This window comes from Condylura cristata, unplaced genomic scaffold, assembly GCF_000260355.1.
Source record: "Condylura cristata isolate star-nosed mole 26May11 unplaced genomic scaffold, ConCri1.0 scaffold00015, whole genome shotgun sequence".
Lineage (NCBI taxonomy): Eukaryota > Metazoa > Chordata > Mammalia > Eulipotyphla > Talpidae > Condylura > Condylura cristata.
Window position 1 is genome coordinate 26,544,019 of NW_004567116.1, and position 20,080 is coordinate 26,564,098.

Consider the following 20,080-nt stretch of genomic DNA (forward strand, 5'->3'; position numbering starts at 1 on the left):
CACTTAATAAAACATTCAGAATGCCAACACATCCTCACCCCCTACACTCTGGCCTGTACCCCAGTTCTGCATGCACAAATAAATAAATCTTTTTAAAAAATTTTTTTTAAAAAAGGATTAAGCCATGAGTGGATTACCGATGAATATTGTTGGTCATAAATCTCGGGTGGGGTCAGCATGTGAGGTATTCATTTATCCACTGAGCAAAAACACAACTTGTTGACTACATTCACCTTATTATTTAAATGGGTTACGAGCAGTCAGCATATGCGTTTAGACACAATATGTGTGCATATGTGTAGGAGGTGAGCATACAACCAAGTACCAGGACTTGAGTAAGGTGTACCCAAGACAGTACCAGTCGGTGTCGTGTGCGCCTGCGCGGCTTCGCAAGCGCCTAGAAACCGGTAACCATAACTCCCGGTTCCAGAGCCGTTGGTTCAGCAGTTGGTTCTGTTCTCCGCTAGTTCGAGCCCAAACGTCTACCCGTGACAACCAGAGTACCCAGGCCTGGTAGATAAGCCCCCACCATACCCGCTTTTCCCATTCAGAGTTCATAAAGTGCAAAAACCACTTGAAGCACAGATGCCCGGGCGCCAAGGAAACGGCTCTCGCCCTAAGCCACACCCTGCAGTCTATAGGGCGCGTCTCCTTGGCCAGTAGCGTGTTTAGTCCCGCCCCTCTGAGCCGACGCCAGCAGCCACGTATCACGTTTCTACGTGTCTCCAGCTAGAAGCGGAAGTTACGCCAGGACTCCCCAGCGAGGTGGTGGGCCTGAAAGGATATAGGCCGCTTAAGGAAAGGGGGCGGGCAGACGGCATTGGAAGGCGCCGGAAGTGGTCGTACCCTGGAGGGGTGGGAGAGGGCTCGGCGAGGCAGTCCTTTCGGCTGTAGCTGGGCGACGCGGTGAGACGCAATATCACTCCTTTCCGAGAGCCTGGCTGTCTCTCCGCCTCGGCCAACATGGATTTCAGGGAAATCCTCCTGATAGCTTCCAAGGGACAAGGTGTCAACAACGTACCGGTAAGTACCAGCCAGGCGCCACTGATTGAGACCCTAATCTTCAAGTTGTGTGTGTGGCCCGTGGAACTTCGGGGACTCGCCTATCCGCTCCAGGACTCCTATTTCTTGGGCGTGTGCTTTTGGAAACAGGGTGAAGAGGTGCTGGAGATGCGAGGCGAGCAGCTCTTCTCTCACTTAATTGCCTCTGCAACACGGACTTTCCGCTTTGGGTGTTTTAGAGTTGTGTGAAAGCTGATGAGTGGAGTCGTACCTGGTACATAGTGGGATCTGGTGGTAGCGCTTTCTGGCTACGGCATAAACTTCAGCTCGTAGATTGAGGTGGAAGCATGTATGTGTGTTGGGGTCTGAAGAGGTTTTAGGGACTTGGACTATGAAAGTCTTTCGGCTGATTTTCCGCCGATCTTCAGGTCAAGCATTTAGTGATCTTTAAGAATTAGTTCCTGACTCGTGGCCCCACCCACTCCGCCAGGTAAGTGCATTATCACGTTAGGAGTGTTAGCACCTAGTTTTGTAAGGAAGTGGAGCAGATTCCACGAAAGCTTTGTTTACATGTGATTTTCCACAGTTGTCTTTGTTTTAAACTTAGGTCCCGTTTGTCCAGTGATAGTTGCCAACTCGTTGTTATTCACAGAGCAGTGTAAGATCTTTAAATACTGAAGAGTGGAGAGTGTCTGGTTTGCGTGGTTGTTGCTGTTTTGCATAAATAGTCATTTCTGGATCCTCAGATGGTTCCCGCAGCACAGCTGTAAACCAGTAAATTGCATTGTGATACCTGCGGTTTGAGCAGTGAGGTGTGGAACTCAAACAGTTCTCTATTAAAGTCAATTCAACTGGAGTTTATTGAGCTCCCCAATGTGCTCTGCATTTCTTTTCTTTTCTTTTTTTTTTTTTTTGCAATGTGTTGTTTTTTTCCTTCTGTGCTTTTTTTTTTTTTTTTTTGAGGCTGGCCCATTCTTTTACATTTTTGAACATACTGATCTGAAGATGGTAAAATAACTCGTAAACAAAACTGATACCCATCGGTTTGCTCTTGCCCAAATATATATTCATCTTCCATCCCAAGTGTTCTGAATAAGCATTCCTCTAAGACATGAGTTTTTAGCTATTCAGGTTGAAGCTGTAGGCTCTGAAACCTCAAACAACAGAATTACTTTTCTGCACCTGTAAATTTCCTAGACAAGTCAATATTGGATTCCATAGCCATTCGTCTTTGCATATTTATGTTCGTATTTCATTCTAGCAGTTAAATTTAGTGGAGGTCAAAGATTACACTAACTGGTAACTAGGAATATCTGAAGTAATCGTTATTAAATTAGTCATTTCTTGTCTTAAAACCAGCTGCTGCTGGGCAAAAAGCAGCTATTCCTAGAGCATATTTCAAAATAATGTTTATATTTCAGAAAGTTTATCTACTTCCCCTAAGATAGTAAACCTAGAAGATTGTTAGCAGAATTATAGTTTGCTTGTTTTTTACATCAGCCAAAAATTCATCACAAACTCTTGAGGAATAGAGCAATATTAAATGTAATCCTTGGTCAGCTTTTTCTTTTTTTTCTTTAATTCATCAGATTAAAGTCTCTTCAGAACATTCCATCAGTGCAAACAGTGCTTATAACATGCAGGAAAACTGCTTTCTTTCTGCAGAATTCTGCACCCTTTTAGGTGTTTCAGGAGAGTCCTACAACGTGTGTGTATTTTAAAATTTTGGGACACTTAATAAAACATTCAGAATGCCAACACATCCTTATATGCCCACACCACATACTTAAAATACATTAACATTTGCCTTATTCATATTTTAAAAAAGAAATAGACTAATATGACTGAACTCTGCCAGTTTTTTAAATTGTGAAATGTAACATATTTTACAGATTAATAATAGGTTAGTAGTGCCTTGTAAACCAATAATCAAGCCCTAGCATACACACCCTACTTGACTTATGTGATTGATTGCTTGATTGATGACCTGAGAACCACAGAGGGTTTGCAGCAGTTAACAGCCATAGCTCCATCCCTCTCTAGAGATTGGTTTATTTTCCCCTTTTAACCATCTTCTCACCTTCCATTTAGATCCTTAATCAGAGCCAGCATTCATATTTCAGTCTTCAGAGGTTCCTGTATCAGACATTTGCTACAGAAAGGAAATAAAATGACTAGGCTAATTAGTCCAAAACTAAAAATCCAAAACAGACAAATCAGACTTTTTGCAGGGCTTTATTTTTAGAAGGTGCTATTATATATGACTTGAGAAACAATGGGTGTTTCCCTAATGAAACATCTCTGTTATTTTTAAAGAGAAATAGTTACCTCTAATATTTTCACTAAAACAAAAGGAAGATTGCATCATGCCTAGAAATTAAGCACACAATTGTTTCCCACTGGAAAATGAAGTACAAGCTACAACTGACCAAGGTGATGTAACCAGTAATTGTTATTAGCTGCTTAAATTTATTTATTAAATATTTATTTTACTTATTTATGCATACAAGAGCTGGGGGGTAGGACAGAGGTGTGGGGGTAGGGGGAAATGAGAGCATTCACCAGAGACAGAGTGAGGAGCTGAACAGGCAGGTCTACTGAAAATAAACTGTTGAGTGGAGCAGTGAGGGAGAAAGGAGAGGTCTGCTGTGCCAGGGAGTCAGCTCTCTGGCCTGGAACTGAACTCTTGTGGAATCGAACTGCTTCATAATGCTAAGGCTTAACCCCTGCATCAGCAGAGAGGCCCTAGCTGTTTAAAGGAGAATTCTATTAACTTTTCACTTAAGATTTTTCTGGGTTCCTCTAACAAAAAACAGAGTGGTTGCCTTGGTCTGGTAGACTTAGAACTTAGAAGGTGAATTCTGGTAGGTTTCTAGTATCTGTAATTATGCGTTCTAGTGCATAAAACAAGTTACATGATCCTCATAGTCAGATTGTGAAAATCATGCCAGATAAGGTACCTTGTTACTCTGGTGTAACCTACCAACCAAAAAAATAAAAGGGAAGCCTTCAAGTGGTGCCAGATATAAAAGGACTTGGACAGTGGATTGGGGGGCGGTGGGGGCGGGGGGAGGCGCTCAATATAGCACCTTGAGGATAAGAATATTAATTACTGAAAATGAAGCCCACCTACTTTCTGGGGTGGTAAATTCAGTTATCTTCAGAGGCCAGGTAGATTATATATTATTGACATAGTCTGAATACAAAATGATAGGTGTCAAGCTCCTTTGGGTTCAGAAAAAGCCTACCATTTGTTATAGAAGATTTGTTTCCTTTTAAAAAACAGTCTGGTCCAACAGATTTCTTCAGATAGTCACTTTGTAACCCTTGATCTATAATTGATTTTAATTGCATAATCAAGAATGCCTTTTTCTTGTGACTGGGGTAGCTTTGGGTTTGTAATATAGAGCACGTTTTAGGAGAGGGTCTTTTAGAAACTACTGTCTCCACAAAAGTATCTGTCATTTCTCTTCCCCATTGTAACCTAGGGGATCTCTTTCTGAATAATAATGGTAACAGTTAACATTTATAAAACTTACTCTGTGCCAGGCACTGTTCTAAGAATTTTATGTTTGTTAATGTAATCACTGTGATAGCCATGTAAGGAAGGTAATTTGAGGAAACTGAGGCCCAGAGAGATGAAATTTGCCCAAAGCCACACAGTTAATAAAGTGAGAGGGCTATTGATGGTAGAGCAGAGCATCTAATCCTGGCGGATTTACTCCAGAGTTCTTGTTCTTAGTCACGGTTCTATTAAAGAAGATGTATTGGATATGGGGTGGTGAGGAAGGTTGTCATCTTTATGTCCTGAACGCATCCAGCTCCCTACCCACCCCCCATCCCAGTCTATTAAAGCTTAGGCAGTATAAGCCTATTGACTTTTTTGATGACACTTCTCATGTACAGTAAAATCTGATGAGTTATTTAAAGGCCAAACAATAGTATCTGGGAACAGGTGGATACTGAGATATTTACAGCCTGTTTGAGAAAGTCCCAGTATGGTTATAAGAAATAAGTCTAAATAGTTCTGAAACCAACAGACCTAGAAGACATCAAGTCACTTAGAATATGTGTTCCCTGTATTGAAATTATACTGTCACAATCAGATTAAGAAAATAAGCAGCTTTTAGTACCGAAATAGGTGTTCACCACATATATTATGTTGGCATTAAACTGTCCCTGGTGGCACAGTGGGTTGAAGCACAGCACTGCAAGCTGGCTGCACCCATTTCAGTGTGAGTTCCATCCCCTGCCCCGGAGGGGGCACAGCAGACCTCTTCTGTCTCATCTGCTGCTCCCCTCATCAGTGTCGGCCTGTTTTGCTCCCCACTCTGTCTTTGGTGAATCCTCTCACCTCCCCTGCACCTATGGCCTGTACCCCAGTTCAGGCCAGAACAAGAAAAAGAAATAGTCTAAGGGTGAGAAAAGATTGAAAGTTCAATGATAGACCTGTTTGAGGTAATGGCACTATCCAAGAGGCAAGCAGAAATTAGGGAATAGCATTAAAATTGAAGTTAGAGCTAAATATGAAAAGTGTTGGAGATAACTGAGAAGTAAGCCATGTTGTAAGTGGGACAGGAATACTTTTAGACCTGAGTAAAGAGATCTAGACTCTAATTCCGACTCTGTTGCAAACTGAGTGGTCAAGTGACTACTGAATACATAATTCTCTGTTGGTGCATTTCTAACATACACATTGGACTAGAGACACTCAGATTTCATCAACACAGTAAGTAAATTTTACATTTAACCCCTTAGTATGCCACAAGTAATATTAACTCTGAAACGGCTTGCTTTTTTGGTTGCTTTACTTTCACCTTCTTGGCCACCCAGGGATGCTACCATTGGTTTTCTAGGTCTACATTCATTTCCTGACTACAAAGTTTTGGGAAAATATTGGGAATGTGGGTGATTTAAATATATATATATACTAGTTTATTTTTACCTCATTTTGTGCATTTTTCCATCTCAGTTGTAATCCCCATGTACTTACCATCACCATATCACCCATGTGCCATCACCATAGTCCAGTGCACTTCCCTCTCCAAATGTGGGTGATTTTTAAAGGAAGTTTCAAGCATATATCATTAAAAACCAAAATGTATGTATACTTTATAAATTTCAGCACTGAAGTGTGTGGTAACTCTTAAAGAATGTATTCTTTGAAAATTCTTAACCCCTAGATCTAACCAATAATAGATTTTTAACTTATGTGAAATCATCAAGAAATGTGTATGTTCTGCAATTACAATATGTTCTCTCCTAACTGAGGAACAACATTCAAGAAGGGTTTGATGCCAGCATATATGTGGTGAACACCTATTTCGGTACTGAAAGCTCCTTATTTTCTTAATCTGCTTATAACAGTATAATTTCAATACAGTGCACAGATGTTCTAAGGGACTTGATATCTTCTAGGTCTCTTGGTTTCAGAAATACATATCCTGGCAAAATCTCTGATTTAAGTGGCATAAGTTTCACTGTTCTGGATCATTCACTGGAGTCCAGCAGAATTACTGAGTTGGCTTGCAGGGTAACAAAATGGATACACTCAGGGTGAAAGAAACTGTTGTCCAGCTGCTTTTCATGAAGCTCGAACAATGAAACGGCCTGGTGCCTTGAATCAGATTCAGAATTGGTGGGGACATCTTGATGTAGAGCTGCTAGAGTTAAATGTGACCATCTGATGCAGGAGAAAGTGCCAAATTGCTCTTCTGCTTTATTAAATATAATATAATATAACCCTTGCCTGAGCTTTAAAACACAAAACAAGGCAAAACAAAACATGGTTCTTAAAAAAACAGTTTTTATTGGACTTTCTGTGTTGGCATAGAGGAATATCGATTAATAATCTTTTACAACAGATGTTTTGCTATCAGAGTCTAACTCAATGCCTTTTTGAAAGATTTAGCCAGCACAGTATTAGGAAGATCTATAGTGATATATCCAAGAGAAATGAAAGTATATTCACACAAAAACTTACAAATGTTCACAGAGGCGTTAATTATAAAGGCCTAAAAATTCATATACCCATCAACTGATGAATAGATAAGTAAAATTTGGTATATCTATACAATGAAATGTTATTCAGTCATAAAAGGAATGAAGTACTGACGCGTGTTACAAAATGAACATTGAAATGAACATTGAAAACATGCTAAGTGTCAGAGTTCTCCAGAGAAACAAATAATAGGTTTTATTTTAGGAAATTGGTTCAGAAAGTCTGAAATTTGTGGGGTAAACTTGAAGACTGGGAGCTCAGGCAAGAAAAAGTACTATAGTCTTGAATTAGAATTCCTTCCGTAAGAAATCGGTTTTTCCTCTTAAAACCTTCGACTGCTTTTAAGACCTCCAGTCAGGGGTCTCACTGGTGGCCTAGGGACTAAGTCTCAGTGCTATCCCCACTAAGGTTTGACTTCCATCCCCAACCATGGAGCTAACCCACACACAGTGCAGCAGACCTGTCTCACCTGCTGCTCCCCACTCTGTGGTGAATCCTCACACACACCTTTATATAGTTTTACGTGTGTGTGTGTGTTTATATATATATTTATATAAAATTATATGCGTGTGTAAAACTATATATGCGTGTGTATATATAGTTTTACACACGCATATATAGTTTTACATATACACACACACACAAATATTTTTAAGGCCTCAATCAGGATGAGGCCTGCCTACATTATGAAGGGTAATCTGTTTTACCTAAAATCATTTGGTTGCAGACATCTGCAAATACCTTCGTCATAACTGCTACTGGATAGATTGGTGTTTGCTTGACTAGCCAAATGCCATAGTCTATAAAATTGATCATCACAGTCATATACTTTGTGATTTCAGATTTTTCCAAGGTTTATTTGAGCAAAACAAATATATACCTTATATAAATTATTAGAAAGTTTTTACTGACAAAAGAATGAATTACATCCCCTTTTAAATTAACTCAGATTTATAAGAAAATTTACTTATATATCACTTACATAATTTTTGAAACGAGGTCTGTTCTGCTGTTTTTACTCCAAAATAATTATGCCCTTTCTAAATTATTTAATGGCCATAGAAACTAATCATTCTCAAATTTAGTTAAACCACAGAAAGATTATCTTTTTGTTGAAAGATGTTAGGAATCAATTTATAGAACATTCTCCAAAAGGTATTCTCTTTGAAAGTGTTTATTTTCAAACTTAATAGTAGAATCAAATGTAGATTTAGATCTTTTAAATCAAATAGTAGAATCAAATTGACATTGAGGGGTTTCTAAATTTTAAAAAGTTACATATTTTGTATAATCACATCTACATAATTTATATAATGTCTAAAATTGGCAAATTCATAGTGACACAAAATAATTAGTTGCGGGGAATGAAAGAAGAGGAATGACTGTCTAAAGGGATTCAAAATGTTCTAGAATCAAATTGTGGAAATGGTTGCATAACTGAACATACTAAAAACCAATGAATCATACACATGGGTGAATTTTATGATGTGTGAATTACATCTCAGTAAAAATGTTAAAAGATCATCCATGGACATTCAACTATTCCCCTCTCCCATCTAGGTTTTATGACTTAAATTTTGCCTAAGAGAATATTTTAATTTTGTCCTAGAATCTGCATTTGAGAAAATTTTCAAGCTATGGGAAATGCAGGCAACTATTAAGTAATACTCAGTTCATGTCAATGAGTAAGATTAAGACTTAACAAACAGGACCTTGAACTACTTAAATGTTTCCTAGCAAGCCCATGAAATACACATTTTGTAAATTTATTGAATTTCTTCTGTTCGTAGGGAAAGGACAAAAGTACAAAGTTGTCAGGTTAAATGTGAGGCTAGCGTTCATAAGGATCCTTAAGGATATTTAGAGGTATTTTTTAAAACCTGAAATTGAAATTGGCATGAATTGATGGAAATGGGTGCACAAATGGATAAAAAAAAAGCTAGTCATGGTTTTTGTAATTCTCTTTAGAGTTCCTGAACCCCCTCTCTTGTTTTTTGGCTGTGTTTCACCTTTTCTTTATGTTTCTTAATGTTTCCTATAGTATTGCATATAATGCTTGGGCTATCCCATAGTTTTAAGTGATGCACAATGTTTTATTCAGATTTTTTAAAATAGTACTATATTGGTCTGATCTAGAAAGTACAGCCTTTCAGGCCAGTCATTTCATGGATATTATTGCTTGAGTTAAAGCTATAATGATAGGCTATATTGTTACGTGTTTTTCTTAAATTAGTAAATAATACAAATGGCATATTAAGAGGGCAAAATCATGAAGTTGGTATGTGAATGACTGACTTACCATTAGAGTATTAGACTGTGTCCCATTGGCAGTGCTGTTTTTCCTTTGGGCACCTGTATTCAGCTAAGTGTAACTTTTCTGCTAGTCAAAGCTCATAGTCTTTCTACTGAAGCCCCATGTTAGGAAATCAGGTTTCTCTCCTAAAGTCAAATTAGGAAGTGCTCGTTGCTGTAACAGCTAGGTAATGAACCTGTTTTAAATTATTAGCACTAACATGTATACTGGCATTTTTCTGGGGGAAATCCTGTTTTAGCTTTGATTTGACAAGGCTCTGAACTCTACAGTTGTCAGGGACAAGAGTTAATTAAGTATTGCCAATAAAACCCTGCCCTTCCTTTTCCAAGTTACTGATAAGATGGGGTAGAGTAAGTCTGTGCTTCTGCTTGTGAAAGGCTATCTGTGTCTTATGCACCTTGAATCATATCCATTGTGGCCCTCCATTATGGAATATTTCAGTATTCTAGTATTTGCTTTTGAACGCATATTTAAACTGTTGTGAGCTGGAACAATTCTGTACATCTGGTTGGGCACACATTACCACTACTCTTTCTCCTTAGTCTCGCTTCCCCTCCTTTTCTCCTTTAATATTGGGCCTCAGTCTACTATGGGGAGGGAGTACAACTACATTTACAAAGATAGGGACTTCTAAGGGTCTCACTACGTGTCAGCTAAAATGACTGGGAGACAAATGTGGATGCTGTCTTTGGGATTTCTCTGTGTCATTGATGTGTCAGGACTCAGCGTTGCTATCATGCAGGATTTTCAGGTTTGATTAGGGCCTGCCTGACCCAGCTGTTTTGTTGTGGACTTGTTCAGAACATCCAGCCTGTTTCAAGATATCTTTTCTTGGGCAGTTGTTTAGTAAGCATGGCTCTTTTGGCTTTCCTGCAGAAATTTCACACACTTTTGGAAATCACTTTTTTGATTTCTAAGTAGCTCAGTTTGTTCTTAGAAGTTAGTGTTTAACTAGCACAGCAATAGGTTTAGTGGGTAAAACTGGCATCTGCCTAAAAAGATGAGAGTTCTTTAAAAATCTTATTTCCTAGTCCATAAATTTAATGAACTTAACCTACATTCTTATTAGAGTTGAATCATCCTGGTCCGAGTTACTCTATTTATCATAGTTCACTAATGGTACTGACAAAATGGAAATATTTTTCCTTTCATAATTCAAATTAACATTATTCTAGTTTTAGTCATCTCATGATACAGCTACATAAAAAAGCAAAAGCCCAGAAAAATACCATCTGTGCCACTTTGATGTGATATGGAAACCTGTCTAAAATAGTTTGTATGGCAAGTTAATATTTAATGAACATAGAATAGCAGTTAAAAGATAGCAAAAATTGAGCTCTTCTTACTGCTTAGATTTCTTTGAAACACTTTGCCCTAAACTTTGCCAGTTATATTGTAAGCAGAATGACCTGCCTACCTATTAGTTTCTACTAGAAAATCATTACGAGTAGAGTACTAGGGAGAGAAAACAATTGAGGGTATATAGTGTATTGTTTGTTTGAAAATTGAACTTTGAAATGCTTAGTTCTGAGGAAAATAATTTTTGATCAGATTGTAAACATCTATACTAAATGATTTTTTTAGTCACCCAGCCCAAGTATTTTTTTTTTGGGAAAATAGCCTGAAAATAGTGCTTTTTGTTCATTTTAGTGTTATATAGAATGTTTGCACCTAAAAGTAGTAGTACACTATAATAATTAGCCTAAAACTTTATAGCTAAATTTTAATTTGTATGATCTCTTAATTATTCAGTATTGGTTTTTCAGTCAGCATATTTTTGTCTGGTACAGTTCCTTATACTTAGTAGATGTTTTTAAAGTTGAAAGTTGAATTGCTTACAACTTTTATTGTTTTTATTTTTAGAAAAGGTACAGTTTGGCAGTGGGGCCTCCCAAAAAAGACCCAAAAGTTAAGGGTGTCCGATCAGCAGCTGTACAAGCTTTTCTAAGAAGAAAAGAAGAGGAGCTCAGAAAAAAAGGTGTGATTATATGACTTTATTCTCAATTTTAGGTTTCTACCTTTACAACTTAGTTGCACTTAACCCGTGGATGTTTATAATAATACAGCAGATTAATGAATTTGTTGTGCCTAAATCATCTGTACCATATTTATAGCATTGTGCTAGACTCTATGGGCTTTTGATTCTTTTCTCAGTGAAGAAGGAATTCAACAAGGAGACCAGAGCTAGGCAGAAAAGCAGGAGATTTATTGTCAAATAAGGATAGGAGGGCTTCCCTAGTGGTGCAAGGGGTTAAGTCTTAGCACTATGAAGCTATCAGCAACCACTGCAACAAGAGTTCAGTCCCTGGTCAGGGAGCTGACCCACATGGCGCAGCAGACCTCTCCTATCTCACCCACTGTTCCCCTCAGCTAATGTGTTTCAGTTAATCCACTTGTTCTGATCCCCACTCTGTCCCTGGTGGATCTTCTCATGTTCCACACTTCAGGCCTACACCCCAGCCCCCAGCTCTTGCACACATAAATAAACCTTAAAAAAAAAAAAAAAGACAGTAAAGCTCCCTGAGCAGAGAGGAGTCCCCAGCACGTTGCCACTGAGGGGGCAAGAAGCAGGAGCCTGTATGGATATGGTGAGCAAGGAGTGGGGTTTAGGCATTGGGTGTCTAAGCAGTGTGTCTCTCGATTGGTTGAGATCTCCCAGGTTACTTGATCTGTTGTCCTGAAACCAGCTTTGGTCTGTTGCTTCCACTGAGTGTTTTCTGAACACTCAGTTTCTGCTGAGTCAGGACACCCTGACTACCTGGTCACCTAATCTCAACCTAACTTCCTCATTAGCATTGTATATTCTTATGTTGGTCATTTATGTGCATGGTATCTTTTATTAGCAGTGCTGTCTTAAAAAGTTAGACTAGGAAGAGTTTATACAAATAAGTAAATTCAAATAGTTTTAATACATGCAAATGACAAGGAAACATTAAATAAAGTATTGATTGACTCACCAGTTATATTAATTGGGTATTAGTGGTACTTTAGCATGAGGTATTTCATAGTTTCTATATTTAAACCTAAAAACCAAGACCCTTTCTTGCTTAGTCATATAGAAAAACACATGTGATCCACTCATTGTGTGAAGGTGGCTCAATTGATACTTGTTCAAATGACTTCCTCATTTGATTCCTCGATGTCTTCAAACTGTAACTTGCTTGTTGTTTGTATTTACACATATACTGATTGCAGAGGAACATACTGTTATTTTGATACCTTGAAATAATGTTATTTCTTACTCCCTTGTAGCCTTAGAGGAGAAAAGGAGAAAAGAAGAGCTAGTGAAAAAGCGTATTGAGCTGAAACATGACAAAAAAGCAAGAGCTATGGCCAAGAGGACAAAGGATAATTTCCATGGGTACAATGGGATTCCTGTTGAGGAAAAATCAAAGAAGAGGCAGACAGTGGAAACCCACACTAGCCAGGGAGCAGACCAAGAGTATGAGATGGACGAAGAGGATGAATTCTTAGAATATAATCAAGCAGAGTTAGAGCAGGAGTATGAGGAAGAGCAAGAACCTCCCAAAGTTGAAAGCAAACCAAAGGTCCCCCTTAAAAGTGCCCCACCACTCATGAACTTCACAGACCTCCTCAGACTGGCTGAGAAAAAGCAGTATGAACCGGTGGAGATTAAGGTAGTGAAGAAAACAGAAGAGCGGCCCATGACTGCCGAAGAACTTAGGGAGCGAGAATTCCTTGAGCGAAAGCATAGGAAAAAGCAAGCTGAAACAGATATAAGACTACCTCCAACTAAAAAGGCATTCTCTCAGAAAGAAAGTATGGGCACAAAACTTAGCAGAGGTTCTGGGGACAAGCATCCTTCTTCCAAGGGTACTTCCCTTCCTCATGCTGAGAAGAAGTCCAGACCCAGCACAGCCCATGAAAAACCCTTAGGTTTATCTTCATCCAAATCCATGCCAGGAGAGAGGACCAAAACAGGACTTGGCAATTACTCCCAACCCCTACTTCGTGAGGGCCACGACAGACCTGTTTTCAATGGGACTGGAAAGCCCCATTCCAGCACTTACTCATCAAGTGTCCCAAAGACTTCTGCTCAAGGGACTCAGAGATCTGCTACTGAGCACAAAACCAAAAAATCTCATCCTAGCCTTTCCAAGCCTGCGCCCATGGTCACCCCACACAATAAGACCAAAAGTCCAGTTGTTAGGCAGCCAGGCAGCAGCTCTGGGGCAGCCCCTGGGCGACCCAGCACTGGGACTGGTCGGCCTGTCGTCAGTTCTGGCTCCATGGCTAGGCGCCAGAATGGCAGCTCAAGCTCAGGACCTGAGCGACCAATCAGTGGGACCAAGAGGCCAGTCAGTAATTTAAATCCCTCTGGACGGACAGTCGATGGTACAAGTGGACCTGGACGACCTGCAAGCAGCTCAAGTGGCCCTGGGCGACCCCTCAGTGGCTCTGGTGTTTCGGGCAGATCTGTGAGCAGCTCTGGTGGCCCTGGGCGGCCTTTGAGCCGTCCACATGACCTTCGTCAACCAGTGAGTGTCTCGGGCCCCCATGGGCAGTCACTTAGTGGCCCTGGGCGATCATTAAGCGGCTCAGTTGCAGCTGGAAGAACTGTCAGCATTTCAGGCCCCCAAAGACCAGTAAGCAGCTCGGGACCTGGCCGAATAGTTAGCAGCTCAGGTCCTGGCCTGAAGCCCAAGTGCACTGTTGTCTCAGAAACAATTTCTTCTAAGAATATAATTAGCCGGTCCAGCCTTGGACAGATGAATGGAATGAAGCCTTCCTTCTCTGGCTGCAGATCTACCCAAGGTAAATTGCCCTTCATCCTAAGATAATAAATTGGTCACTAAGAAATTGGAAAGAATACTTTGTTTTATATAAATGTATATAACATAATTTGACAGCTATATATGCTGCACATTGTGATCTCTACCAGAAGTCTAGTTCCCATCCGTCGTGACGCAGTTGTCCCCTTTACCCAATTGGCCAGTTCCCCAATTTCCCTTCCTTCTGGTGTTGACCATTATTTTGTTTTCATATTTTAAGAGTTTGTTTTTGCTGCATTTTCATTTGTTCATTTTAATTTTAAATAAGTTTAAATAAGGTTCATATTTCAAAATCTATACATACCATGTTAGGATCACTAGTAAAAGTCTGGTGTATATCCAACACCGTACAATGGAAACCCTTTACCTACTTTTTTCCCTATCTCCCCAACCCCCTCCACACTGACAAACATGCTGTCGTCAGAATATAAGGTGGGGTTTTTTTTGGCCTTTTTTTGTTTGCTTTATTTTACACATGTGTGAAATCATACAGTATTGAGTATAATAATCTGCGCAGGGCCCACCCACAAAACTAACAAATGTTTTAACAAATTCTTACTACCATGAAAAAGCTGTGACCTAGCAGTTAGTAGGTGCTACCAATGATCTTGTACCTTTGGAGAGTAGATTCCTAACAGACCAGTAACAGGGCCTGGATGGTGCCTACGATAAGCAGCAGAAAGTCAAGCGCAAGATTTTATCTTCTTTTTTTTAATATACCCCAGTAGTATTCCCCTGACCTTTATCCATTTATCTGTTATGTGTCCTCTAATGCAGTCTGGCATTTTGTCTGATATTTTGTCTGTCCTGATATTTTGTCTGTCTTGTGCCTGAGACTCCTGATATTTTGTCTGTCTTGTGCCTGAGACTTCCCTTAATGATCCTGACTTGGAAGTCTTTGGATAAAGTCACTGATCTGGGGTCCTCTGTTCATCCTTTTAATATCTCCATGTGTAGTAAACTTAGCTATATCATTTATAAGTCAAGGTGAGTATGTATGCTTACATGGTTCGGTTCATCTTAATTTTTGAGGATTGGTAAAACCTGTCTTCAAGGATTGGAGTATATTTACAAGCTTGAAGCCTTTGTTGAATTATTTATTCATCATGTATCTATTAAGTACCTACTATGTACCAGCTACTGTTTCAGCTTGCCCTTGACTTTCTACTGCTCATCATAGGCACCACCCAGGCCCTGTTACTTGTCTGTTAAGAACCTGCTCTTCCAAGTTACATGATCATTGGTAGCACCTACTAACTGGTGGATATGACTAATTGCTAGGTCATATCCTTTTCACAGTAATAAGCATTTGTAAAACACTTGTTAAGTACTATGAAGGATGTGGGGGGAAAAAAGGTCCTAAATCAGCCAGAACCTGGGTTCTCAACCAAGATAGTTTTGGCCGTTGGTAAAAATCTGGTAATGTCTGGAAACAATTTTCAGTGACATAACTAGGGAAAAGAGATTACTGGCATCAGTAGATACTGGTAAGGGATGCTGTTGTTATCCTACAATTCACAGGGCAGCCTCCCCACAACAAAGACTTATCTAGCTCAAAATGTCTCTGGTTTTGAGGATACCATCTTAATGATCTCTCCAAATCTCCAAATACATAGAATTTTGTCAAGATTACTGTAAGTTTTAATGTTCTTACAAATAATGGCTTTATTATTCTTAGGTCCTCAAAGGCTTCCCTTCCCTAGTGGTTACAAAAGGCATCGAGATTATGATGATGATGAGGAGGAGGAATATGACTCTGAAATGGAAGATTTTATTGAAGATGAAGGAGAACCTCAGGAAGAAATATCCAAGCACATTCGAGAAATCTTTGGCTATGACCGCAAAAAGTAAGGCTGAATGAACATACATTTTACTTAAATAACCCATGCAAAGGAGGGCAAACATTAAGAGTAAAGGCAGTGAATACAGTTCTTAATTAGGGACCTTGCATGATTGTTTAGACATTCTCTTTTGACATTTAATATATAAGAATATTATATAAGAATAGATCAGACTGTTAGTGTACTTACTTGGCAAAGTTAGTTGCCAAAAAATAACTTTTAATGTATTAAAAGTCCTTCTTTAAGACGTATATTTAGTGATAGTAAAGCAGTTTAGTTTTGAAATCAGAAAGAGCTATGTTGGTCAGGTCTGACACTCGCTTTTCTTTGAAATCAAAAGCTTTGCTACTCAAAAGTATGATCTTGGATAGTAGAATGGGACCTACGTCATTGACATCACCTGGGAGTTTTTAGAATAGCAGGCTCTCAGGCCCCATCTCAGATCTGCTGAATCCAAATTGGCTTTATAAGGTTCCCAAGTAATTCATATGTACATTAAGATTTGGGAAGCACTGATACAGAGATCAATATTTGAATGAAGAGTCACAAATATGTCATGGTTAAGTTTGAGTAAATTACTTTTTAAGAATTGTATTTGGAAGGATTACATGGAGTGTATATTAAAAGTGAGCTATCAGAGTGCTTTGAATCCATGGATATGAGAAACTAGAAGGCCAGCCTAAGAAAGGGTCTTAAAAAAAATACATTTAATAAAAGAATTGGATTAAAAATCAGATTTGCAATCAAATGTTCTACCACTGAGCTATACCTCCCCAAAGCAGACTTGAATATCTAATGTTAGTAGTGTCATTGGCTAGCTATCTGTACTTGGTTAAGCCTTTTAACTTATTGGCCTGTCTCCACTATTCCACATTCCTACTCTATCTCATGATGATCGTGAAGTTCCATTGAGAGTAATATGTGCAAAAGCATTTTCATGTACAGATGGTCCCAAGCTTACTTTGTTTAGACTTCTCAGTTTGACTTTACAGTGGTGCAAACATGATACACATTCAGTGAAATCATACTTTGAATTTTGATCTTGGCTTAAACTATGATACAGGTAATATGGTTATTTTCTCTGGATCCTGGGGAGCAGCAGGGAGCTGCAGTCCTTAGTAAGCCACAGGATCATTAGGGTAGCCAACCCACAAGGTGCAATACTCACAGTATTCTGCACACATTAAGGAAGGCTGGGCCACACCATAATGTTTGATAGGTTAGAATATATTAAATGCATTTTTGATTTATGGTATTTCCAACTTGCAATGGGCTTATCAGGCTAAAACTTCCATTATAAGTCAAGGAAACTCGATATATTATGCTTTTCAGTACTTCAGTATTAACTGTCAGATGAGGAGGTGATGCATCAGCATTATTGCCTTAGTATCTTCATCAACATTAGGTTTGGAAATAGTTGCCTTCTGGGAGTAGTAAGGGCTCATTTGTCTTAACTTCAGAAATTGCATCTACCCATCTTTGGCCCTTGTTCCCTGCTAAGCAATATTTGATTTAGTTATATAAAAATGTTTATTTTAAAAACAAGAGAATTTAAATCCAATTTTTAACAATTTTGATTTTCTTTATCAGATACAAAGATGAAAGTGACTATGCCTTACGTTACATGGAGAGTAGTTGGAAAGAGCAGCAGAAGGAAGAAGCAAAGAGGTAAATGCCAAAGTTAACATATTTGTGCAAAAAAAAGTCCCAAAAGTTTGCTGCTTCAGTCACACCATTAAGAGCAGGGCTTTTCTGAGTTCTGATCCCTGCTGAGGAACATTTAGACAAATTTCTTAACCTGTGTGTTCTTATCTGTAAAATGTTTTTATTCATGGGAATATTAGGAATAAGATAGTACAGATACAGGCTGCACAGTGTTAAGTCTCACTGATGGAGGCACACAATAAATGTAGAGGCCCCGCCCTGATCCCTTTGCAAAATAATGTTTTTCTTTCCCCATCCTTAATTTCCCTTACATTATCACACACATCTTTTTCTTGCTAACTATCTCTGGTGGGCTCAGAAATCTGATAAGGGATTTTAAATTCCCTGTCTTGTTCCTGCTTGGCTACCTCACAATTTATTTCTTGGGTAATAGCAAAAATTGACTCCTTTGCTTATATAGCATTAACTTGGTGAAATAATTCATGTCTGCGTCAACCCAGAATATTAAAATCTTTATTCTTCTTCTCCCTTCCTGTAACTGGATAAAATATCAAACTAAAATGTTAGGAAGGGGGGTCTCCCTGGTGGCGCAGCTGGTTAAAGCACTGCACTAAGAAGCTTAAGCCACCTCCGCATGAGTTCGATCCCCGCCTGCCCCGGAGGAGATCCACATGGTGTGGCAGACCTCTCCTGACCCGCCCGCTGCTCCCCTCAGCAGTGTACTTCGTCGATCTGCCTGTTCTGCTCCCTACTCTGTCCCTGGTGAATCCTCTTACCCTCCGTATCTCTGGCCTGTACCCCAGTTCTGTATGAATAAATAAATAAATCTTAAAAAAAAAAAAAAGTTGGGAAGGGAAAAGAGCAGAATGTTATGTGTATTGAAAAAAATGTTTTGTTTTTTTTTAAAGCTGTTAGAAAAATAACATTTTACTACTTTAATGGGATTATTAACATATTTTGTGTTGTGGTTTTATGGGAGGTCCTATTTCCACTATAACTTGAGTCAGTGGCTGCAGGTGAAAAATATTCCTACTAGGCTTTTTGTAATAAGGGATTGAGGGATTTTTAGGGCACCAGCAAATTCCATGTGAACCTTCAGCCTAAATTTCATTCTTGCTTTTTAAAGAAAGTGATTTTGTGTGTATTGAGAACCACTTTTTTTTTTTTTTTCACAGTTTAAGACTGGGTATGCAAGAGGACTTAGAGGAAATGAGACGTGAAGAAGAAGAAATGAAACGTCGAAAGACCAAGAAGCTCAAGAGGCATTAGTTGCTGCTTTTATTTATTTTTGTGAAATTCTAGAGATAATCTGCTATAAGGAAGTCCTGCCTTCTGACTGAAGAAGCCCCCTCATCATTTAGTTTTTTACTTGGTACTCAAGGAGAAGGAATGCATACTGTCATTTACAGGCTATCATTTGAGCATAAAGTATATTCAAATACTTTCTAGGGTAAAATCTGTAATGCAGATGATAAAATGCCCAGTGAGTGCTCCAATGAAGTTAACTGTTCACAGGTGCCAGCCTTGCTCCTGATGAGCTATGCACTCGACTGTGGGGCCACTCACCAGTCAGCCAATCTCTTGTTCCTTTGCTACTCTAAAAAGGAAAATAAAAAAGGATTACCCCTTGACTTCCATATTTCTGCTGATGTGTGAGTCAGGCACTGTCTGGCTCCAAAACTTATTTTGTCTTTTTATCAGGAACCTGGCCCTTCCATGAAAGTTGCCAGCAATAAAGTGACCTGTCTTTGGATTGAGAAAATGATATATATAGGCTTTATAACTATATGGATGTCATCTTTGTGACGTTGAAAATTAGAATAAATTATATTGCATTCTGCATTACTCATGGATTGGATGCTGAGCATTCTTATTCACTAATTTAGGTGATTAGGCAATTAAAAAATTATTCCAAGTTAAATACAAGTTATGCTATTTTGTATATTCTTTTTAAAGTTTTCCTTTTTTGGTTTGTTGTTACGTTAGCTTTTGTGTAAAATAGACAAGGTCACTGTGCTTATTGTTTATCTAAAAAATACCATTTTTATATTGAAGGAAAATATTTTATTCAAACATTAGATTTGGAAGAGAAATAGTTTAAAAAATAAGTGACATGTGAGGCTCCCCTCTTTTTTCCTTCCCCCCAATTATAAAGATATTTTGGAATACAAGGTGCGCCTGTATCTCTTGATAGTAATTCCTGTGCATTTTTATCTTAAATTTCCTAACAATTAATGGCAAATACCAAAAACAAGTATGTGTATCAAGAGCACCACCTTATCTTTTGCCCATATTGCACTTTTATTTCAAACTATGCACTGTGAAGAGATTATTTCCCAGGTAGAAAAGGATGTTTCCCTATTACTGGTCTTTTACTAGGCTGTGGAATGGTCTTCTCATCTGTAAGGCCTAACTATAGATTTGATATCTCTTAAGCCTCAAGTCCAAACAATTCCAATCAAGC

The 20,080-nt window shown here is 38.8% G+C and overlaps 1 protein-coding gene across 1 annotated transcript; it reads left to right on the top strand.

Annotated features, from left to right (window-relative positions):
• The first annotated feature begins 730 nt into the window (after window positions 1-730).
• Window positions 731-19,363, top strand: SPTY2D1 (SPT2, Suppressor of Ty, domain containing 1 (S. cerevisiae)). The gene is made up of 6 exons (XM_004682991.1): window positions 731-1,023; window positions 11,181-11,295; window positions 12,570-14,093; window positions 15,789-15,957; window positions 17,542-17,619; window positions 18,792-19,363. The coding sequence occupies exons 1-6, from the start codon at window positions 964-966 to the stop codon at window positions 18,883-18,885; spliced, it is 2,040 nt and encodes a 679-aa protein (XP_004683048.1). The 5' UTR covers window positions 731-963; the 3' UTR covers window positions 18,886-19,363.
• Window positions 19,364-20,080: the final 717 nt, after the last annotated feature.